We start from the raw sequence: 24,033 nt of genomic DNA, 5'->3' as shown, positions 1-24,033 counted from the left end.
TTTTTTTCTTCTTTTAACATTTTCATTTTTTTATGTTCTGTGATTGGTATTTCTTTGTTCAATTCAGGTTAGAATTGCCCCCACTGTCACTACCTGGAGTAACAAAACTCCTACCGCCCTTCCCAGCCATCCACCTGCAGCCTCTCCCTCTGACACACAGGTATATCCTTCATTATCCCTCTTTGAGCAGAGTTCTGCTCACCTGAATATGTATGTAGTTATGTATCTTCTACCCACCTCCCTTGAGTTTCCCACCCCCATCTGTTTGTCTGCTTATTGCATTTTAGTGCTTTTGGGAGGCAAGAAACAGGTTTTTTTGTTTGTTTGTTTTTGTTTGTTTGTTTTGTTTTTAGCACAACTTGAACTAAAAAAACATCAACCAGGGTTCTATCAATGGTTTAAATCTAATTTCACTGAAGATTTTTTTCCCTTTCCTTTTCTTCTTCTTTTCTTTTTTTCCCCCCTGTTTTTAGCATTGCAAAGAAGAAAAAAAAAAATTCCCGTGTGGCATGTATACTTACTTCCCAAAGCATTAGATACGGATGGAATTTAGTAGAGATGGAAAATCCTAGTGACTTTTTATAAATATCATCGATACTATTTGATGAGGCCGTTAGCATCTCTTGCCATTCATCACTGTTATTACTTTGGACCTGTCTAATCTTTAAATCAAGTAGAATGTGTTGCTCATAAAACATCAGTATGCATAGAATGTAACTTTTTTTTTACATAAGATTTTTTTTAAATTTCATTTCAGAGATTATAAATCCGTCTGGTAAGATTCTTGGTTCCGAAGGTAATCTTCCTTTTTACCATATTCTCATTGCCTAGGGAGAAAATCCTCCACCTCCAGGCTTCGTAATGCATGGAAATGTTAGTCCGAATGTTGCCGCCGCTCAGCTTCCCACATCTCCAGGTCACATGCACACCCAGGTACCACCTTATCCACAGCCACAGCGTAAGTAGCGTGACCCCGAAGTCCTGTCACAGCAGCATGTCTTCTCCAGAGTAGTGACTGTTTACCTTGGAGTTCCAAAGCCGCGATCAAACCAGTTTTAACAAGTGAAGAAAGAGCCATTCAGTGTAGGACTTGAGTCCTTGATGTAGAGCAACTTGGTTTCTCTGAGACGCGTTCTGAACCAACGTGCTGGGAAACAGCGCCCATGTCACTGCGTTCAGAACAGTGGGTGCCCCCCCACCCGCCCCATTCCTGAGCCTGCTAGAGAGTCAGTCGTTCCATGATTTTGGCATTAAAAAAATAGAATTTTGGAAATTACTTGGTGACATATACTTTTCCTTTAGTCAAGATGATGCAAACCACTTTTGGAAAAATAGCTCCAAGGGATGTTTCTTGTGGTTACTTTCCATTTATTTTTGTTTTTTAAAGGGATAGACCATATTTTAGAGCAGTTGTAGATTCACAGCAAAACTGAGTGGAAAGCCCAGCCTCCGTGCACAACCTCCCCCACCCAGACATCCTGCACTGCGGTGGCGTGCTGTTAGAGTCAGCGAGCCTCCGCTGACAATCATTAGTGCCCAGTGTAGTTTACTTCAGTAGTTCACCTTTTGGCCTTGCATGTTCTATGAATTTCCACAAATGTATAAGAATGATGCTTCTTCATTGGCTTTCTTTTTTTTTTTTTAAGAAACTATTTATACTTGGAAGGGAAAACATCACTATTTTAAAATTTAAACAAAAATGAAAATCTCAAAAGGAGAAAATTATATGACCAACTACTATAAAACATGAACATATTGCCTAGCAAAAACGGATCTTAATGAGCCTGTTCTGTGCTAATATGATGTATGTTCCTACTTAACATGAATACAGATTTGATACAGCTTTTCACTCAGTGCTCAGTGTGAAAGTGCTGTCTTCAGAGTAGGCTGAGCAGAGTTCTAGTAGGTTCCTTCTGTGGAGGTTCACATTCTGGGCCTGGTCCCTCAAAAGGGTAATAGTATCTTGAGTTCCAATCTTTGTATTAGAACATCAATTGACTGCCTGATTCCTTACTAACCAACTTTGTATACTGTAAGAAATATAGTTGTCAGGGATCATAGAGCGTTGCCTGTTAATCTGGAACTGTGCTCAAGCCCGGAGTGTGAGTAGCTTATGATTTTACTAGATGTTGGCGAAGGTATCTGGTTCACAGCAGTCATGCTCACCCTGCAGTTGTTTTGGTGGGAGTGATCTTGAGTGGCCACCAAGGTTCCTTAACTTTCACAGTAAAGAGGAGTGTGCTTAGGATGTATCATTCCTGCATGGCTCCATCTGGTGGCTAGTAGATGTCACTGCAGTCTTTTCACAGGAATAGAAGTCCTAGAAAAAGGGTCAGTCCTTTGATTTTCATAGCCAGCAGCAATCTGGAAATGGCAAGGTTCAAATATTGGGTCCAGTGACTTTTGATATAGTTAGGGCAGCTGGAATATCAAAAGCATGACATTATTTTAAGTGGGTAATGTTTGGTTGTAACTTACTGTTACTAGAAGAATTGGAAATTTCCATAGAGTGAGTTCACTTGGATTTTCCATTGCTGTCTGATTAAATTTGTCACTAATTAAAATTTCTGTTTCTTCTCCTTGGTGTAGCTTATCAACCCGCCCAGCAGTATTCCTTCGGAACAGGGGGGTCAGCAATGTATCGACCTCAGCAGCCTGTTGCTCCTTCCACCTCAAACGCTTACCCTAACACCCCTTACATTCCTCCTGCTGCTTCCTACTCTGGGCAGTCCCAGCTGTACCCAGCACAGCACCAGGCCTCTCCACCCACCTCCAGCCCTGCCGCCTCTTTCCCTCCTCCCCCTCCCTCTGGAGCTTCCTTCCAGCATGGCGGGCCAGGAGCTCCACCAGCATCTTCAGCTTATGCACTGCCTCCTGGAACAACAGGTACACTGCCTGCTGCCAGTGAGCTGCCTGCATCCCAAAGAACAGGTCTGCGCTTGAAAGGGGTTTGGTTTGGCTCCCCCCTACTTTGTTATTTCGTGATCACATGGGTGGATGGAAGGGGATTATTTAAAACTGTAAACTGGCTAACGTGAGGTATTGATTGAATTTTACAACAGAGTCTATAACTATTTCTCAAAATGTGATTTTCCCATAATAAACTTTAGTTGCTAAGCAAGGAAAGCTTGAGTGCCTTAAAAGAGTAAAGAGTATATAATCTGCCGTTGAATTTAAAATAAGCGGTAAGAAATTAGTTGGCAAGAGACATGCTGGTTGGAGTTAAATCTAACTGACACTAATTTCTTTACCAGAGTAGACCTGCACTCTTGTGTTCTTCCTGAACTTTCCATTTTTAAAATTATTTGTGCCTTAAATTCGTTCATAGAGACTAAATAATGCAGGTATACACATTGTGTAATTTTGTTTGTAAAGGTAAGGAAGGATCTCAACATGTGTACTGAAAGGAAAAAAGCAAAAGAATGCAACTCTTGACAGAGAATCTCTAAGACAGCAGAAAGTCAGTATACATCAATCAGTACAGGGATTCTCCATTAGGACAGTTCTACCCTCTCAAACATTTTAGAAATTTCTAGGTAGTTTACTTGTTGTTAGCGGTCAAGTTCTGCCTAAAATTTTCTAATTAAAATCATAATTTTAAATTATTTTTAGGGGCTCCCCTGGTGGCTCCGATGGTAAAGCGTCTGCCTGCAATGCGGGAGACCCGGGTTTGATCCCTGAGTCAGGAAGATCCCCTGGAGAAGGAAATGGCAATCCACTCCAGTATTCTTGCCTGGACAATTCCATGGACGGAGGAGCCTGGTAGGCTACAGTCCATGGGATTGCAAAGAGTCAGACATGACTGAGCGTAAGACAGCAGAAAGTCAGTATACATCAGTACAGGGATTCTCCATTAGGACAGTTCTACCCTCTCAAGCATTTTAGAAATTTCTAGGCAGTTTACTTGTTGTTAGCAGTCAAGTTCTGCCTGAAATTTTCTAATTAAAATCATAATTTTTAATTATTTTTATAGTGAAATACCCAAATTCTTTTTTATCTCTCACATTGCAATTAAAGCATCATATTCATTTTTCAGAAGTAGGTAACATTATCTGATCTTCATATTAGAATTGTAAAAGGGGCCTATAAAGTATGTATTATAAAAAAAGATCAGTTAATTGGGATTAAGAACCACTAACATACTAAAGAATGCAGGCTTTGGAGTCAGACTTCCTGTGTGTGTATCCCAGCTTCACTCTTTTCTAATAGTTACGTGATCTTGAATAAGTTACTTAATGTTAAACCTCAGTTTCCTCATAATAAGAGTGGTACATACTCATAAGCTTATCATGCAAAGGATTGAGTGCATTAATACATTGAAAACATTTATGGACAGTGACCACAGAGTGAGTTAGCTGTGATTACGCAAAACCTCACTCACAGTTAGAGCTCTGTGCCTTTTGGTAACTGAAATTAGTTTCCCTTGCTGATTATAGTTGACGGCTTTGAACTAGAAGGACAAAACAGGAGTGAGTCTTGCTGTCGGATACCAAAGTTGCTCCTGGAAGTCCAGTATAAATTTTCTCTCTCTTTATCTGCTAAGCAGTAGCTTTAATAACTGAAAACACTTATCATATAGTAAGATTTAAGGAAGTACTTTTTTTCTTGAAGTCTTATGGATCCAGAATTATACACATTATCTCTTTCTCTCTTTTTTGGTATATATTCAAACTACCAAAAAATCATACAGTATGTATCACCCTTTACTGCACAAATAAAATTTATATAATTTTCAATACAGAACATTCAGATTGATATTTAGAGAGGAGTGTTAGTTCAGTTGTAGAGTTCAAAAAAAATATTAAACCTGGATGAGTGAAAACAGTATCCATTCTGAATGGTTGCGTAATAATAGATTGAGTGAAAGATAGATTTAAGTAAATCCTCAAGTAAGGAAGTAGTGCAGAGAAGTGGGGAATCAAACTGTCATTTATTGAACATACACTGGACATGTACCAGTGCTTGCCATCTTGCCATCTTTTTTCGTATTTAGTTCTCATAGCCATGAGAAATAGGAATAATTATTTTTTTAAAAATTGACATGAGGAAGCTTGAGTTTCCTAGGGTTACATAACGTTCTCATGATGGCATGGTCATGATCTTCAAGTTGAGGTGCAAACCCAGGTCTCAGTCTCCAGAGCCTGTGTTCATTCTTCACCAGATGGTCTCGTGGCACAGTGATAAAGAACCCACCTGTCAGTGCAAGAGAAGCAGGTTCAGTCCCCGGGTCAGGAAGATTCCCTGGAGTAGGAAATGGCAACCCGCTCCAGTACTCTTGGACCCTGTGAGTCCATAGGGTCACAAAGAGTCAGACACAACTGTGGAAAGAGATGGCAGGGTACAGTCCGTCAAGTCTCAAAGAGGCAGATAAGACTGAGCAACTGGGCACGCACTAGTCCTGATGGAAGAGGCTGAACTAGCTATCAGTGTTGGAATTACAGGAACATCTAGCATCACTGTTTTTAAGTATTTGTTACCTCATCATCTAAATTAACTATTTGCATGGGTATTTTTTCCCTCCTTGGGCTGAAGTGTGTTCAGCCATATAATAAAGTACTTGCTTATGTGTGAAGTAACTGTTCTAACCTGGCTGAGAAGCAGAGTAACTAATAGGAAGAAGAAGCAATACTCAGTATGTACTAAGCTGGCTGCTGTGTTATCTCTTGCATGTTAATAGCCTCTATATTTTAATTAACAGAGCTTTACCTTATTTTTTGATTTCCTGAAAACTTTGCTTAGGTTATACAGATAATTGTCACTAAAAGTTTTACCTTTGTTCCAGTATATCTTAGATTATTATATCATGGTTTTCTATAGGACTTGGAAATTCCACTGGTAAATTGTTCTCGATAGACACTAGGATTTTCAAGCCCTCCGTTAGTGAACCAGAAGGTGACGCACCTGCTTCTCAGAGAAGCTCATGTTGAATCATCACAACACTCATTCAGTAAATTCTTTTTGAATGCCCATTCAGTCTATGATCAGAATTACTCCAGGCAGAGGTAGGAAGGCAGAAAAGTATGTGCATTTCTAGTGAATTGCACATAGCTTTGCTGTAAGTTGGAACATAAAATTTGTATTGGGGCCAAATTTTGAACATCATTACATTTCAAGGCAAGAAACTTTAGGTACCTGTTTTTTAACCTTTTCAACAACAGAAAGGAGCATGATAGCCTTCCTTACCTTCTCTGGCTAATTTTGTTTTACCTTATGTCATGAGAAAATGAACACAAGGATACATTCTTCGTCAATTTTAATTCTGAATTTTGTTACTCTTTTAAAAATGCGACATGCTCAGCTTACAGGGGAAGGGGGAGGTATATGGTTATGAGGATGCTCTTTTCTCTCTGTCTCAAATTATGTTCTAGCCAGAAGTCTCCATGCCATTGGCACTAGTATATTTTCCACTGAAAAATACCTTAACCAGTGCATAGACGCTGCCATCATGTTCTTCTAGTTGTGCCTGAGAAGGTTCCCAGTGGGATGCAGGGTTCAGATATGGACGGCAGCAGCTCCACTTCTCTCTGTGAGAGCGAGTGGTTCTCTGTTCCCCAAAGACCGTGCAGAGGACAGATCCCTACACTAAGGTGGATAGGGGTCTGCCGTATCCAGTGAAGTGCCACCACACTCAGATTTTAAGTTAATTTTTTATTAGTTTTTTACTGTAGGATTTTGAAAGAGCTCAACTAACATAAAAATCAAATCATAATTCTGCCACCCTTATATGACCACTGATAATTTAGGTGCATTTGTTCACTTCATACACATATATGCATATGTTATATGTATATGTGCATGTATTAAAGTTTTTAATGTAGAATAGACTATAAATTTACCATTTTCATCATTTTTAAGTGACATTCAGTGCATTTCCATTGTTGTACAATCATCGCTACTAGCTGCAGAAGTTTTTCATCATCCCACATTGAAATTATGCAGCCTTTAAAACTCCTCATTTTCCCAGCCCCTGGTCACCAGTGTTCTACTTTCTGTCTATATATATTCCATTTAGCTCATGTAAGTAGTCATTTTTAGAGGACATTTTAGAAGACAATTTTGTCTTCTTGTAACTGGCTGTTTCACTGTCTTTAAGATTCATCCATGTTTGTAACATGTATTAGAATTTCCTTCTTAAAGCTGAATAATAATCCAAATCACCAAACAGTTTGCATCTTCAGAGCTTTTAGAGCTGCTGCTGAATTATTTACGGAACGTGGTCGTCCTTTGCTTTGCATCCACTCTTATGTATATGCCACGTTTTGTTTGTCCCCTATAAATCTGCACAGGGGCGTTTTGGCTGTCTGAATAATGCCGCTGTGAACAGGAGTATGCAAATACTTGCCCAGCTCCTGGTTGCAGTTCTTTGGGGTATACGCCCAGAGGTGGAATTGCGGGCTCAAATAGTAGTTCAGTGTTTAGTTTTTTGAGGACCCACCGTACTGTTTTCCATAGTGGCGGCGCTCCTCTACGCTCACACTAGCAGTGCATCAGGGTCGCTTCTCCAAGTTCAAGACAGTTGAATTCCTGTGAGTCGTATGTGCCTATTATGTACCTTCACCACACGCTTTTGCTGGAGGCTGGGGCCTGGCCCCACCCTGAGTATCTGACAGCTTTGGAGTTGCTATATTAGTTTCTAGCCTTCTTTCCTCTTGTCCACTGCCAGAACCTTCAGTTCTTTTAAGGAAGACTTGTGTTAAACAGTCTGCACATCTGTGAATTCTTACAGAAAAGACAATATGAGATGGTTCCACACTCTCTGGGCCTGATCCCATTTATGTTCACATTCATGGTGTGACCCCAGAAATTACAGTTCCTCCAGAATGCAGGCCTTTGGGGCCTCCCAGATCCAGCAGCAAAGTAGTACCCCCTCGTTAAGGTTGTCTAACGTGCTGATTATGTTCAGCAGTGTAGTGCTGAAGTCTGCACAACAGGGCAGAAACCCTCCCGTTTCTTTGTAAAACCCTGCTTCTTAAAAAGGGCTTGGGCTTGGACCCGCAGCATTGGCATTTCCTTGACCTAGCCGAGACAGTAGACTCTCAGACCCTATGCTGTACCTAGTGAATTAGAATCTCCATTTTTACAAGGTCCTCAGCTGATTTGGATTCAAGCTTTAAATAATGCTAAAATGGACACAGTTACAACATGTTAGGCAGTGCTCTCCTCCCTCCCTGCATCATGATATTACTGAGTTTCATTGATCAAATAGTAGAAAAACAGTCCATGCAAACAGTTGGGGAAATAATGTTATCTTAAATAGAAAGGAACAAAATTTTCTCCTTAAAGAAACAGCTGGCATAATAGAATAAAAGTGTCTGAGAGCTAATTGGATCTGACACATTTAAATGAATGAGCTTTGCCTATAAACTGATGACTTTCTTAGATAGAAACCATTTCATGTGATTTGATTTAAAAGTAAGTTTTTTTTTTCCTTATAAAAGTAGTTTGTTCTTTCCTGAGGTTAACAGCGGGAGCAGAAACAATTAGAAAATGAGTAGAGTTTAGAATGTCTTTGATGATAATACTGTTTAAGTGACTTTTACATTTTGTCTACAGAAAATCAGTCAATGCAAGACCAGGCATCTATATTGGAAGGTGAATTAGTTACAGAATGTATATTTGGAAATCTTCGAATCATTGAATATAATTAATGAATGGACATTCACAATTATGCATGTAACTTCAAAGCAATGAGATCCTAAATCTGACCAGTATCATTTTTTAAATTTGGCTTCTTAATTGAATCAAATCTTAGAACTGATGAAATTAACATAGTGACACAAATGATCTTGAATCAAAAAAGTTGTATATTGGATGTAGACATAAAGACAAGGCTATACCAATATTGTCTTAGATATGAGAAAGATTAGACTGTGATGGGAAAGGCTTGAATGATTAGTTTGTGTATAACCAGAAGTTTAAGAATTTAAGAATTTGCAACATGTGGTTTAATATTTTGTGACTGCCTCCTGAGTGTTTTGAGGCTCATTTGGCATTCTGTCTCCTAGTCGACTTATAGAAAAGTAGTTCTGTTTTTAAAATCAAGGCAAATGAGTTCATGCTGGCTAGGAGAACATCTTGTTTTTTAAAAGAAATTTCTATGACATTATGTTCTTTGGTTTGCGAAGCAAGTTTGTTGTGATTTAATATTGCAGATATCAATTGAGCAAAAATAAAATGCTGAAAGAATTTTAATTTGTTTAAAGAAGAAGAGTTTTTTGCTTTTACATATACACATATACAAAACTTAATAAAAAGTAAAATGATTATATTGTGATTTAGTAATTATCCTGCTTCTGGCATGTCTTGTTCCTTTTTTCTTTAAAGATAAAGGCAATTAAGTATTCAATACCTTAATGAGTTCTGCTACTGATGTTCTTGTCTCACTTTGAGATGACAGGTTTTGGGAGATTTGGGGTGGGGGGAGAAAATTTACCAAAGATGACAGTAGTTTAATTTTAAATTTGCTGCCAGCCTGGAATTTTTTTGTGTATGTGGCAGTGAAAAAAAAAATCTTACTACAGATATTTGAATGCACTTTTCTACTTTGAGTTAAGATAATTCTTAACTCAAAGGTAGTAAAACATACTGGTGTTGTGTAGTTGGGCTGTTTTTTATTTTTTAACAGTGTTTCTACCATGCGGGTGATTTATGTTTGTTGAATTGCTTATGTTTAAGTGCTTTCTTAGGAAATAGGAGATTGCTACTTTTATTCTTTTTTGTGTGTGTTGAATACATCAGGACCCCCCCCCCCCATTTTTTATTTTAGCAGATTCAGGTGATTTATTTTTTCTTTTTTGAGAGAGAATTGTTTGATCTTTGAAAGTCATGTACCAATATAGACATAAAAGCTTCACTATCCTTGAATTGAGCACAGCTATTTCACTTTAAAAGAAATAATATCAAGATATCCTGCTTTCTAAGCCAGGGCCCTGTGATTACCAGAGGGTTTGATAATGAGTTTGTGAATCCAGGGCTACATAGTGATCCCAGCAGCTCAGCTGGTAAAACTTTGGTGACAGTTATCTCAGGGTGAAGGTAGAATTTGAAGATATTATATGATGGATACAATTTAGTTTCTCTTTCCAGGATTCTAAAGGAAAATGCTCTCTATTATCTGTTACAGGTCCTCAGAATGGTTGGAATGATCCACCAGCTTTGAACAGAGGACCCAAGAAGAAGAAGGTACTAGAAAAAGATGTCTATTTAGTTGCCCCCAGATGTCCTCTCAATCATGTAGCCACCTGAAGCACACCACACTTCACTGTTCTTTAAAGGCAAAGCTTACTGACTGCTGTACTTACTACGTGTATTTTAACTTAAATCTTCTAATCCATGAAGGGAAGGAAAATACAGAACAGTTCAGTGGTATGAATTAAACCCCTTTTAGAAGACAAGATGTAAATTCCCGACGTCTGTTTCAAAGAGTAAGAAACAAAATTTCAGGTTACTCAAATGAATTTCTTTTTTAGGAGTTACTTTGGTTTTGGGTCCCAGCAGTAATCATGAATTCGTAATTATATTTTAGACTGTTTTTGTCTATCACATATGATATGAAAAGAAATAGCCTTGTTAGCTGAGCATCATTTAGAGCATAGCATAAGATTCTTCTTTCCTTCTTTTACCCCAAGCCATTTTCTTTTTTTTTTCTTTACTCCTAGTGATTTCTGTCCCCCAAATATAGTAATGAGAGGCCAGAACATAAAATTGGGAGATACTAAGTGAACAGAATCCCCCAAATTATGTCAGTGATAATCAGAAACTTGGTCTACTACTCTGGGTGTGATTGATCACTAAGTAGGTATCACTTAATGGTCTCGGAAAAGGGTATTATATCTGATCACTTGACACCCACACACACACACATTTTTGGCATTTCTTATCCCAGAATAGCTAAATATAATTCTCCATCCTCTTTCAACAATGCCTTGGTTCTGGCCCATTATGGGATGAGTGTGGAAGGCAGAGGGGAGACTGAGAGATCCAGGTTTGAGTCTCCAACCCTCTTAGACAGATTAGCTTTACTTTTACGTTTTACTCTAGGATTCTGCATAAAAATCCATTTTCAAAAGTATTCTACTGTTACTAAAAAATTTTTAACCACAGAATGATCTAACTCCCTTATTTATTTTTTTAAAATTGAAGTATAGTTGATATACAGTGTTGTGTTAAATACTGCTGTATAGCAAAGTTAATTCAGTTACACATACATATGTTCTTTTCCATTATGGTTTATCATAAGATACAGAATATGTTTCTCTGTGCTGTACAGTAGGCCCCTGTTATTTGTCCATTCTATATATAAAAGTTGACATCTGCTCACCCCAGCTTCCCATTCCATCCCTCGCTCAGCCCCCTGCCCCTTGGTACCACCAGTCTCTTCTGTATGTCCATGATTCTGTTTCTGTTTTGTAAATAAGTTCATCTGTGTCATATTTTAGAGTCTGCGTGTAAGTGATACCATGTGGCATTTGTCTTTCTCTTTCTGACTTACTTCACTCAGTATGATAATCTCTAGTTACACTCATGTTGCTGCAGATGGCTAACTCCTGTATTTAAAGCTGAGGAAATGTTGTTATATCATTTTTTTTCTTACTCCTGGTGCCTTTTGTCCATCTTTTAAAAGATGCCTGAGAACTTTACGCCTCCTGTTCCCATCACATCGCCAATCATGAACCCCTTGGGTGACCCCCAGTCACAGATGCTGCCGCAGCAGCCTTCAGCACCAGTACCGCTGCCCAGCCAAGCTCCGTTCCCACAGCCACACCTCGCCAGTGGCCAGCCCTTCCGTGGCATCCAGCAGCCCCTCAGTCAGCCAGGCATGCCTCCGTCATTTTCAAAGCCCAATATCGAAGGTGCCCCTGGGGCTCCCATTGGAAATGCCATGCAGGTAACAGTGAATCTGTGGAAGTGGGGGATGGCTCTATTTTAGTGTGTTTCTTCAACGTGTTAACTTTTGTGGTTATACCTTTATTGTTATCTCAGTTTGATTTTCATTTAGACAACTTAAGTAAAAAAGAACTTTTTTTTTAAGATCACACGTGTACAGTATTTTCCAGTGACGTGGCCACATGCAAACGTTCTAGATAGGGCTTATGTGTTTACTAGTATATGTTAACAGTAGCTTGGCAATTGAAGTATTTCGTTTCATCTAATCAGTAGCCACAATTTAAGATCAGTGGAATCCATATTGGCATCCAAGGCTGCTCAGCAGAAGCTGTTTCCAAAGGGTTTTTTCCTTTAAAATGTTTAAAGATAAAAATATAATGACTTTGATCTTTTCTTGTGTGTGTGTAAGAGCTAATAATATAGCCATATCTTTGGATAGAGATATCAGTTCATACTTGCTTTTCACATACAAGCAGCTAGTTGGCAGGGCTCTCAGTAATGAAAAAATCTTATCAGGTTTCCATGTAACTGACTTAGGCATAAAAGGTAATCTTGATCTATTCATGAAAAATAAAGAGGTTGGGTCACAGTTCAACATAAGAAGATGAAATAAATTCCTGCCCAAGTATATAAAACTAGTTCTTCTGTCATTGTCTTTGTCTCATTGAAGTCAAATTTATAAAGATTGTATCTATCACAAGAGTATGTTTTGCTGTTAAGAGAGTTCCTAGATATTAACAGTAGCATTATAAACTCCAGTGTTCTGATGGAGGTGGGAGGACCTGCTTCTTTTCACAAGAAGATACACTTGTATGCATTGTTAGTTTCCATGATTACAAGTCTGTGCCATTTGTAAAGCCATTCACTTGGGACCTGGGAGTTCGTGCTACACTCGTCTGGACCAGAACTTCAGTTACCAGGGAGAGGGAGAGCACCATGGATGTGTGTGGTTCAGCCAGGCCATGATACCCAGCTCCCTGTCCACTTGAATGTTTCTGAGGCACCTCACGCTTAGTATATCCAAAGTCCAATTCATAGTCTTCCTCCCAAACCTAGTTGTCTTTTGGTGTGTCTCGTTTCAGTTAATGCTACCATAATCCTTTTCATTTAATCCAGCCAGAAACCTGGGCATCTTTATACTCTTTTTCTTTTAACCTGTTTTCAGATCTATCCCCACATCTTGCTGATACTACTGTAAAGTCTCTCTCCCATCCCTTCTCCATGTTTCCAGTCTAGTCCATGCTGCCTTTGTCTCCAGTCTTCAGCAGTACAGGAGCCTCTCACTGGTCTGCCAGCATCTGCTATGACCCATCTCTTCTCTGGTCTTAGCTCATCGTTGCTTAACATGTTACCACATCCCACTGTTCTCAGGATAAGGACCAACATTTTTCATATTATCTGGAAGCTCTCAGCTCCTACTCCTCTTTGCTGTCTCTCTGCTCCAGCCAAGCTGACCTCCTTTCAGTCCCTATATCATGATCTTTCCTATGTACTGTTCTTCTGTCTGGAATGCACTTTTTCCCCTGTTTAACTCCTACTTAACCTTCTGATAAAACTTCCTTAAAGAGCCTTCCCCTCAGTTAAATCCCAGTTATATTGTCTGTTGGTTCCAGTGATGTGAACTTAACCACAGTTGCTGTTTTACATACATTTATGACATTTTTAAACTTTCCCTCCTGCTAGCCTGTAAACTCCCTGAGAGATAAGATTATTTCTGTATTGATTCATCAGTGCCTAATACATAATTGTCTAATATTTTCTACGAATGAATATAATCGATCAAAATTTTAAGCACTTACACATTCCTTCTTTGTTTATCCCTCTTATGCATTCAGTTAGGTCATGGTCTCTTCTATCCTAACCTTTGATTTAATCTCAGTTTGATAAAAGACCAGTTAACCAACCTTCAAGACTGTTGGAATAAACGAGAAGGAGCCAACAAGCAAAGAATGCAAGACTGTTGGAATAAACAAGGAGCCAACAAGCAAAGCAAGCAGTCACCCCCACCAGCCAGCTTTATAAACACCTGATTCTTTGTTTCTTACTGGCAAGGTCCTCTTGCTGATCAGTTATATACAGTCGTGATCAACATATGTTTCATGATTAAGCAAATACTTTATACCCAACCCTGCTTTTGAAAATAGAAGCTGTAGGAAGACTACCTGTATTTTCTATTGAATATCTGATTTTTCTGTTTGCTTATGCCAGGTGATTCCACGCGTTCATTTTTTGTTTGATTTTGAATGGCCTATCTATAAATTAGTTGTTTTCTCTTTATGACAGATTCAGGACTTTATATACAGGTAGTTTCTGGTCATTTCTGCTCATTTTAATGGTATTATTTCTTCCAGCATGTGCAGTCTTTGCCAACAGAAAAAATTACCAAGAAGCCTATTCCAGATGAACACCTCATTCTAAAGACCACATTCGAGGATCTTATTCAGCGCTGCCTCTCTTCAGCCACAGATCCTGTATGTGTTTTTTATTTTGCTTAATTAAAAGATTCCATTATGGAGCTCTTTTATATTTATTGCTTAAAGTCTTACAAGGTGTATTTTGAAAGTTTTTGCAAAAGTGGTAAAGCTAGCATTTATGTATGGTTTGCTTTACATGTAAAAGCATACTCAGTTGTTTTTATATACTCCTTAAACCAGCCTCATGGAGGTAGGTTTGTCATATTTATTTACAGATGAGGAAGTTAAGGCACAAAATAGTTACAGTATAATCCAGGCAGAGCCAGCATTCAGACCTAGTCTGGCTCCAGAATTCATGTTCTCAACCCCTGAGCTGCACTGACTCATCGACAGACATCATGTCTGGCGCAAGAACAGGGCAGAATGCTAAAATACAAGAAACTCAGACTTGGGGTTTCTTTCAGAGTGTATGTCTAAAGGTTTTAGAAGTAGGGACTTCCCTGGCAGTCTGGTGGTTCAGACTTTGCCTTCCAATGCGAGGGATGCAGGTTCAATCCCTGGTCAGGGAGCTAAGATCGCACATGCCTCATGGCCAAATAAACCAGAACGTGAAACAGAAGCAGTATTATAACAAGTTCAATAAAGACTTTTAATATGGTCCACATCAAAACATCTTTTTTTTAAAAAAAGCTTTTAAAAATAGACAATCTAACTTTGCAAAGTCCTTAACAGTTCAGTGTTTTAGATATTGGAATCATATTCATAGTCAAAGTGACTGATGTGACTTAGTTTATTTGAGGATCTCTGTGTATTGGCAACAACAAAAATTCCACAAAGCCAGTCTTGTTTGAGATGAAATTTCAGTTTCTGCCAACAAGCATCGAATGTGTTTGTTTAGTCACTGGCCAGTTGTCTGCTTGAAAACACAGCCTCTGGGATTTGCTGTTTCATCAGACATTGAGTATTAATATGTGCCGCCTTCTGCTAGTCTTTTGAAAAGCAGTTCCCTGTCCAGACAGTATCAGGAGGGCAAAGGCAGGGGAAAGTTAACATAAACCTTAGTCCCTGGCATTCTGGAAGTGATGGAAGGACCAGGCGAGGAACAGAGAACAGGTGAAGCTGATAAACAGGTAGGTGTATACTGTCTCCTGGGCACACCTCTAAACAGAGAGGTCACCATCATGCAGAGTGGAGCAGTCCTAATGGGAAAACTCTAGTCTTCCTTCAGGCGTGAGTCAGTGTAAATAGAAGCTGGCAGGACACGTAGGGCACGGCCTGGCTTAACACACTTTTGCTGAGCTTCACCTCCTCCAGGTCACAGTATCTGTCACCTCCTTTCTGGTGACCCAGGACCAGGCAGAAGACAGGCTGTTCCCATCAGTATTTGGGGAAGAAGTTCTGACACTGCCCAGGACTTTGAACCGTCCACAAAAGTCCATTTTAATCCATAAGAGTCCATTTTAATCCAGTACTCGAAATCCTGTTTATGGTATGGCTTTGTTCTTATTTTCACTTCAGTTCAGTCCAAACGAGACAAAGTAATGTTACAGCATGTTACAGCCCGGCTTGGTTTGTAAGGCTATCCTTGATGGCTTCAGCTTTTCCTCGCTCCTCTTCTGACATACGGACGTGCCTTCCTCAAACACAGCAAGAGGGCGTCAGCATCGGAGGTTTTGTACCTGCCGCTTCTGCCCAAAGAACGGCAGGGCTCCTGCGCACAAGTTCCCAGCGCCAGCTCAGGTGTCCCGTGAGCCTTCCGGACCTTCCCAGCACCTCGCACTGCCGGCGCCGCCGGCGCCCTTACCCCGTGAACTTTGTTCATGCTGCTCGTCGCCAGCTGACATGCAGCGTATGGTCTAGTTACCTTTCCCCCCAATAGAATATGAGCTCCATGAGACACAAAACCATCCCCAGCATGGCACACAGTAGGCATTCAATAAATGTTGAAAAGTAGTATCACTTCTAGGTATAATGCAGATCATTAAGTTAATCACAGTATTATTTTAAACTTTTAGACTAGTTTTCCCTCACTATACTTAGAGTACTGGAGAAGCGTAGGAGGACTCATTTAAGAACTCTTTTTTAACACTTCCCTCTTAATAATCTTAAGACGTCAGAAGATAGTTTTCTCCTTTTTCTTTTTTTGGCTTTTTTAAGATAGGATTAAATGTACCCAATGTGATTGAGTGTATTATTGAGGTTAAAAAAAGATCCCACAGTTCACCCATATGTTTGCTTTCTAGCTCCCGTAATATTCATCTTATTTAATGTACAGTAACTGTTCGGCCTTCTTTTCTGTAGCGCATGACCCATTGCTGCCTCCAGGTGGCTCTCACTGTTGCTTGTGGACGTAGTGTGGTTGGACACACACACCTCAAGTGTGTCGCAGAGCCCCTGAGATCCAGCCAGGGTCCCCTTGTGCACACCTCTGGCCCTCCCTGCCTCAATAGATAACTGTTTTCTGTTCTAATCATCTGTTCAGGTTCCTTGGTGTAAGGTATTGCCATTTCTTTATAAAACAAAGCTGTTCAACACCATGATTATAAGGTTTAGTGAAATGAGATGGGGTAAGTTCTTGGGATAAAAGTTATTGTTCAAATATAGCATCTCTGGTTTTTTCTCTCCTGCAGCAAACCAAGAGGAAGCTAGATGATGCCAGCAAACGTTTGGAGTTTCTGTATGATAAACTTAGGGAACAGACGGTAAGTTCGTGGGGAGAGAAGGGTTTATGATAAACATTTACTCCTGGTTGCTAGTCGTGTGTGTCTGATGAGCACTTGCGTGTCATAGATAGGATATCGTATGTAGTGTGTAGTGTATCTTATGTAGTGTGTAGTGTGTAGGGTATCGTATGTAGTATGTAGTGTGGAGTGTGTTTGGGGGCAGAATGATTGTGACGGCTACAGACTGAGCTTTGCTCTGTCTAAATCTTACATTTCAGTCACTGGGGATAAGGGCATAGGGCTGTATTTGTATGTGTGAGAGAGAAGTTTTAGCCTTTTTATAACAGAATATAAACTGGCCCACACTGGCTCTAAGATGACTGGCCTTCTGTTCATATTTATATGTGCCTTGAGTGAGCAGATACTCTGTTTTTCCAGAGACCAAATCTGTCATCTTTCTCGTAGTCGTAAGACTCTGACCCTTTTCTTTGACAATAGCTGTTACCCAGAGGCAACGCCAAATGTAGCCACAGGTGGAGCGGGTCAGTGTGTGTACCTGTGAAGACAGTCAGCAGTGAGGAGCAGACACTGTCTTCTGTTCTCTGTCCCGCCACCTCTCCATGCCTCTCTAGAATTGTTTTGTTTTTTTAATGAAAACAGTTGGAGAGAAAAAAAACATATTGGAGTTTTTCATCCTTTTGCATTTTAGCATTCCTCTTCCCCATTCTCCATATCAGTCCCATCAGATAAAAATAACCATTTAGCATGAGACCCCAACCAGAGAAAATTTCTATAGCAGTGGAAAGGGAGTGTAGCCCATGGACTGATCCAAAATAAAAGTCTTCTCTGAAAAGTATGGAAGCCAAGTAATGATATGGAGAGGAAAAACAACTCTAGGTCTTATGATTTTAAGAGATGACAGGACTATGAAAAGCAGTTAAGAGTGAGCAAATTGAGTCCATAACGGGGACTGTTGCCCTCCTGATGAAAGTGGACCAGGAGTACAGAGTTTCTGTTGTCAACAAGATCTTATAGTAAATTGGGCCCCTACTTTAGGATGTCATGATTAAGACTCTCTAACTTCTTCATGTACAAAGGAAACACTTTCAGAGGTGTGAGGCTATATCTAAAGTAATGAAGATTTAAAGCTGTTAAGTGGAGAAAGACATTAACTTTCCAATTTAAGGGAGGAGATCTGGCTGCTTTTCTCTAAGAAAATACCTGGCTGATCATACATGTGTAGTTCATAAATAATTCCTTACATAAATCATTGTGTCGTGGTTCCATTTTATAACTTGTGTGTTGTTTGGTCTGAGAAACTTTCTAGAAATGCTCACCAGTTTATTCATTTTTTAAAATAATGTGTATTTCAAACTCCTAGTAAATGCCAGCATTTCATGTTTATAGCGGGTCTCATGGAAGATTCTCCTTTAATTCTCTATTCCACCTTGATTTCAGCTTTCACCAACAATCATCAATGGTTTACACAACATCGCGCGGAGCATCGAGACCCGAAACTACTCAGAAGGCTTGACTATTCACACCCACATAGTTAGTACTAGCAACTTCAGTGAGACCTCCGCTTTTATGCCAGTTCTCAAAGTTGTTCTCACCCAGGCCAACAAGCTGGGTGTCTAAAGGACGGCTTTACTTTCAGCCGATATCGCCATTTTTCCAAAGAAACATGTTTTAAACGATGATAAGATATGGACCAATCCTCATTAGCATGTTTCCATAGCAGCCAGTCAAAACCATTTATGTTGTTTCTGCAGATGTATTCACATTACTAGACCTGCTCAAAACCCTGGTGCTTTCTTTTGTTTTAATCTTTTATTGCCCGTGATGATTTTCCTATTTCCTGCAAATAATGTATTTCCTGGATTACACATAGTATGCGTTCCCAAAATATTCTGATAAAATCTGGCTTTTGAAACCTCAGTTTGCTCTTTGGAAAAGGAGCCTTTGGTTATACAGAACACAGAGCCGAAACTCAGTTTGTTTCATGTCCTCCCCACTTCCTCCATGTCGATCAGATTAAAGTGTGTAATCCTATTTATGTGTATGTAGTCTTTTTTTTTTTAACAGCTACTCACAGTTTAAAGTTTTATTTTTTGTGTCTTTGGCTTCACTTTGGTCCTGAACAAATAACTAAATCTAGAAGAAGCTGCTACACAGATTTTAGCAAATACCAATGAAAAGTGGGATCACTGGCTTTAAGTCTCTATAAGAAAAGATTGAACATTTTCATTCTGTAGAATGCATTGAACTTTTTTCTATTAATAAATGGTTTTAATATTCTGTTTGAGTTTTTAGACTGAGTTGTCTCCATTTTATATTTAGAAATTTTTTCTTTTCTTTTTTTTTTTAAGTTACTTGTATCTCTGAGGTTTAAGTTCAGAAAGAAAACTTTTACTTGTTTTTTTTTTGGCCATGCCATTCAGCATGTCCACGTCTAGTTCCCCAACCAGGGATGAAACCCACGCCCTCTGCATGGGAAGCACAGAGTCTCAACCACTGGACCTCTAGGGAAGTCCTCAAAACCTCAACTTCTGTCAGCTTCCTGAATCAAAGCCAGACATTTTTTTCATCCAGTTTTTCTGTCAAATGATTTTATTGTAACCTGTCTTAAGAACAGTGTGGTAAACAAAAGGTAAGGGTCCCCACAGACTTTTGAAGAGAATCAGATTACTCATAATTTTCATTGTTTAAGCATTTTACCTAACTGAGTTGGAAAATTAGAAGGTAAAGAGTGTGACTCCTGTGGAGAGAGAGATGCTGTTTCAAGGACCAAGAGTAGTTACCAGGCATTTTGCAGCCTAAGTAAATTAGTTTGCAGGAGCCTCTTAATTGCCTTTGCTGGGATTCCCTGCTCACGACGTAAAACCCCTTTTTAAAAAATAAACGTTTTGTAACTAAAAAAAGGAGGACCTCGACAGCATGTATGAGCGTTGGAGCCTCACGAGTAGGGTGATGTATCTGCCCCCTTGCCCTCAGCCTCCTGGGAGTTTGGTGGTCTAAGTCAGCCCTGCGACTCACTGAATTGGCAAGTTGAACTTCTAGACCTGACCCTCGACTGTGGTATCAGCCCACAACCCCATCCGAACAGCAAGCTGGCCTCTAGTAATTGTCTTGGTGTTTTGCCCTTACAGTTAGGATTTGTGTTATGGCTGCCGATGACCTTGACACAACAATGGCACAATTGGCAGGACTTTACAAACAAGCATGTTCCAAAAAACGAGAAACTGGAGTAGGTGCTAGTGGGGGCCTGACCAACCGCAAAGATTTCACAAGAGTATAACCTATTTGCCCCAACATCTGAACAGCTGTTAATCACTCCTTTTTCAATACAGTATTGTGATTTATTTTTCCCCCACCATGGAGACATTTTTCCTCATGGCTAATAAGCCTGGAGAAATTTCATATAAATGGATGCAAGTAAGACTTGAGCCCAAAGTACTGTTTAGTTTCTGAAGTAAGAAGATAACAGGAGATGATAGGAAAAGAACAGTTTGTTTTCCTTTTAAGGAAGCAAACAAGGAAAGGGGTGTGAGGCTGAGTGTTGGCTGGGAGCTGGACCAGATCTCTGGGGACGTGCTTTCTTATCCTGCATCTGCTCCTCTCCTCCACTCTGCCTTCTGGGCTGGGGGGTTGGTGGGTGTACCTTGGGCCCCTCTGCTGATGGAGACAGTTGTTCATTTGAATAGTGAGGCAGCAGGAAAGAAGTTGGGAACAACCACTCTGCACCTGATCGTTGAGGGTCCAACAAGCCTATATATTGCTTTGGATTCAGAAAATTGCCGTTTACACTGGGAGGACAGAAAGACGCATTGGGATTCCTGGCAAGCCGGTGTACGCTGTCCGTGTAACCCCTGCCTGAAAGAGAAAGGGAGGGATGGTGACTGGTTCACGCTTTTCTCATAAACACTCTTCATTTCCTGAACCGGACCTGGGTTCGTGTAAGAATGGCTGCAAGGCCGTCCCTGGACTGCTCAGCCGTAGTGGAGACTTCATTTGAAACTTCTCTAAAGATGCAGCACATAGCACATGGACATGTATGTGTGCACACATCCATATCTCAGGTGTCTTTCCACTGCTGTTGTGGGCGGCTGCCTTCCCAACCATCAACCCTGACACATCGGAGGGGGTTCATCAGATGCCAAAGGTGTCTCTCTCAGGCAGGTGGTATCTCCAGTTATCCAGTGAAAAGTCACTGTCTGTGCAGGGAAAATCTCAACTGTTGTCTCTAATAAATAAATGCTCCAAACTAGATTACAAAGAAACTGATCAAATTAGCTTCCTGGCAGTCTGGTTGCTCTACACACCTCTCTGTAGCATCTTTTCTGCTTGGGGCTTTTAGTGACCACACCAATTACTCAGGCTCAGCTGAACAGTACACTTCTGAGCTGACTGGGGTCAGGCTGTGCCATTCCTTAATTTCCAGCCCTTTTCCCCGTTAGGAGATAGGGAATGTGTGAGTTCTAAGCTGTTGAGACAGATCTTGAAAAACCTAATAAAATCAAATAAAAGGAAATAGACTTTGGTTTAACCATGGTACATGTTTTTTGCACCCCGGATTAATGTTTCCAGCGGTCTGCTAAAGTATTTATTTAGCAAGCAATGTTAATGAATCCCCTCAAATGACTTTGTACAAATATCATTACTCAGTAATACCTCAGGCCATTATTTGAATGGTGAAGCACACCTTGCTGAATTTGAATTCAACTTTTGACTGACATTCCACAGGCTTAGAAGCGTGCTGTGCTTCAGGTCAGCCTGACTGCTTCCATTGCTGGTGCCTTATAATTTCCCAATCTGTGAGCTTCTAAAGCCACCTTTTGTGTATCAGTGGATTCACTGTGCAGTTAGGAGAGGGAGAAGCCTTGTGAAATAGAGCAAACTTTGCTGTTTCCAAACGACCCAAGAGCTTGTTGGATTTTTGGTTATTATATATGAAGTTAAAGGCAATGGAACTTGTGTCTCAGGTATATCCATGTTATCACTTCTATATCTTTAAAGGCTATTACATTTCCTAGCTCCTGAGAGTGGCCTCTTAGTGTTGTCATTAACTTTGTTTCTTTACTTCGTTAAATACTTAAGAAGTCCTTTACTCGGTTCAGTAGAGACTTCATGTCCAAATAGATATCCTTCCAAGTAGGCAATGTAAATGAATCAGTAGGGAGCCTATCATAGGATCAGAAAGGATTCAGATTTGATGAGAAGAGAAAACGTCCAGATTTTTTTTTTTTCCCTGAATAGTGCAAGGGTAGTGAGTGAGTATATAATTTAAAGGCGCCACTAAGGATGACCAGTAAATATGATTGGGCTGATGGTGAAAAATAATTTCATCTTGTACTTGGTCCAATAAAGGAACTACCCACTCCAAGAAAATTAGAATTTATGGTGGAATCAAATCTAAAAACATTTCAGTACTAAAGAAGGAAAGCAACCACCTCCTAAAGGTGACCTAAAAATAACTTGCTTTCTGGATTGTTGCTGTTTTAGTCTCTAAGTCCTATCTGACTCTTTGTGACCCCATGGACTGTAGCCCACCAGGCTCCTCTGTCCATGAGATTCTCCAGGCAAGAATACTGGTGTGGGTTGCTATGCCCTTGCCCAGGGGATCTTCCTGACCCAGGGATCGAAGCCGGGTTTCCTACAATGCAGGCAGATTCTTTTCCATTTGAATCACCAGGCAACTTCAGTTGCCTCTGCTTGGGTCTCATGCCCACCACCTGCCTGATCAAGTTCCTGCCCAGAGACGTAGGGTATCAGAATTGGCTGGCCCAGGTTGTCTGCTCACCCAAGCAGAGTGATGTTAAATCCACCAGAACCACATGAAGTGGTTTCCTAAAGGAAAGGGTGCCATTTTCAGGAGAAGAGTGGAGAAAAGAGTGGGCAAAATGCTCCATTACCTCCTGTAGATCACAAAAGGGAAGTTATGGTACCAGGGTTCTAGACCAGAGAGTCACAGTGAAAAGCTGTTAGGGAAATATAGATAACAAGGGCCTATTGCATAGCATGGGGAACTAAACTCGGTACTCTGTAATAACCTATCTGGGAAAAGACTCTGGAAAAAAAAAGGGTATATGTATAACTGAATCACGTTGCTGTACACCTGAAACACACAGCATTGTAAATCAAAACATTGTAGTCCAAAAATAAATAGATAGATATGTTTGAAAAGAAAGCTGTTAGGGAGCCCACTGTATCCCAGTGGCTGTAATTGTAACCTCACGAGGGACAGTGCAGAAGAGCACCTATCAGAGTCAAGGAGCTGGGTTCCAGTGTCTTCTCTGCCACTTACTGTTGGTCAAACCACTCCCTTCTTTCTCCCTCCACTTCTCACCTGTAAAATGAAGGGGTAGGACTAGATGATCTCTAAGGGTCATCCCAGGTGGCACTAGTGGTAAAGAACCCCCCTGCCAATGTAGGAGATGCAAGAGACTCAGGTTCGATCCCTGGGTTGGGAAGATCCGCTGGAGGAGAACATGGCAACCCGCTCCAGTGTTCTTGCCTGGAGAATCCCATGGACAGAGGAGCCTGGTGGGCTACAGTCCACGGGGTCACAAAGAATCGGACACAACTGAAGCAACTTAGCATGCTTCAGCGCTAAGTTCACTTCCAACTCTAGGAGTCTGTAACCCACCTCTTTATCACAGCATCTTTGTATCAGTATGTTACATTCCAGTAGGAATGGAAAACAAATTTTGTGATAAGCTCTGAAGCTTTGAAGAAATAGGATGAAAACAACTCAGGCCTATTTATATTTGGAAACTTATTTTCCTCTTGTAGAGTTTCTAACTGGAGAAAAGTCAGTGCACCACTTTCCTTTGTTGGAAACGAACGGCAGCACTTAAGAAATAGTTGGTGACTTGCGGACTTGGGGACAGATGTATTTGCTTGGCCTTGAGATCCGTAAGTAGTGAGTCCCACAATTAACATTTCCTACAAACCCATTTGTTCCCTCACATCAAGGATACGCCCCATTTGACTACAGAGGATATTCGCGATGAGCCAGTTTTCCCTCTGGTGCTGCAAATCTGGGTCACCCTTTTGACATTCCTGAACTC

The 24,033-nt window shown here is 40.3% G+C and overlaps 1 protein-coding gene across 46 annotated transcripts in view; it reads left to right on the top strand.

Annotated features, from left to right (window-relative positions):
- SEC31A (SEC31 homolog A, COPII coat complex component) overlaps nucleotides 1-19,015 on the top strand; it is a 59,915-nt gene extending 40,900 nt beyond the window's left edge. For 11 of the 46 annotated variants that reach the window (XM_069594485.1, XM_069594477.1, XM_069594468.1 and 8 more), the window contains 8 exons: nucleotides 832-958; nucleotides 2,590-2,931; nucleotides 8,554-8,592; nucleotides 10,124-10,182; nucleotides 11,624-11,887; nucleotides 14,238-14,357; nucleotides 16,931-17,002; nucleotides 18,422-19,015. In XM_069594485.1, coding sequence (XP_069450586.1) covers nucleotides 832-958; nucleotides 2,590-2,931; nucleotides 8,554-8,592; nucleotides 10,124-10,182; nucleotides 11,624-11,887; nucleotides 14,238-14,357; nucleotides 16,931-17,002; nucleotides 18,422-18,601 — 1,203 coding nt within the window. In that variant the 3' untranslated portion in view covers nucleotides 18,602-19,015. Of the gene's footprint in view, nucleotides 1-67; nucleotides 569-831; nucleotides 959-2,589; nucleotides 2,932-8,553; nucleotides 8,593-10,123; nucleotides 10,183-11,623; nucleotides 11,888-14,237; nucleotides 14,358-16,930; nucleotides 17,003-18,421 lie in introns of those variants that run through there. The other 35 variants (XM_069594501.1, XM_069594496.1, XM_069594480.1 and 32 more) reach the window with 6 other exon arrangements.
- Nucleotides 19,016-24,033: the final 5,018 nt, after the last annotated feature.

Source organism: Ovis canadensis, chromosome 6 (genome assembly GCF_042477335.2).
Source record: "Ovis canadensis isolate MfBH-ARS-UI-01 breed Bighorn chromosome 6, ARS-UI_OviCan_v2, whole genome shotgun sequence".
Taxonomy (NCBI): Eukaryota; Metazoa; Chordata; class Mammalia; order Artiodactyla; family Bovidae; genus Ovis; species Ovis canadensis.
The sequence above is the reverse complement of the archived record's forward strand: the minus strand, read 5'-3'. Positions and strand labels throughout refer to the sequence as shown.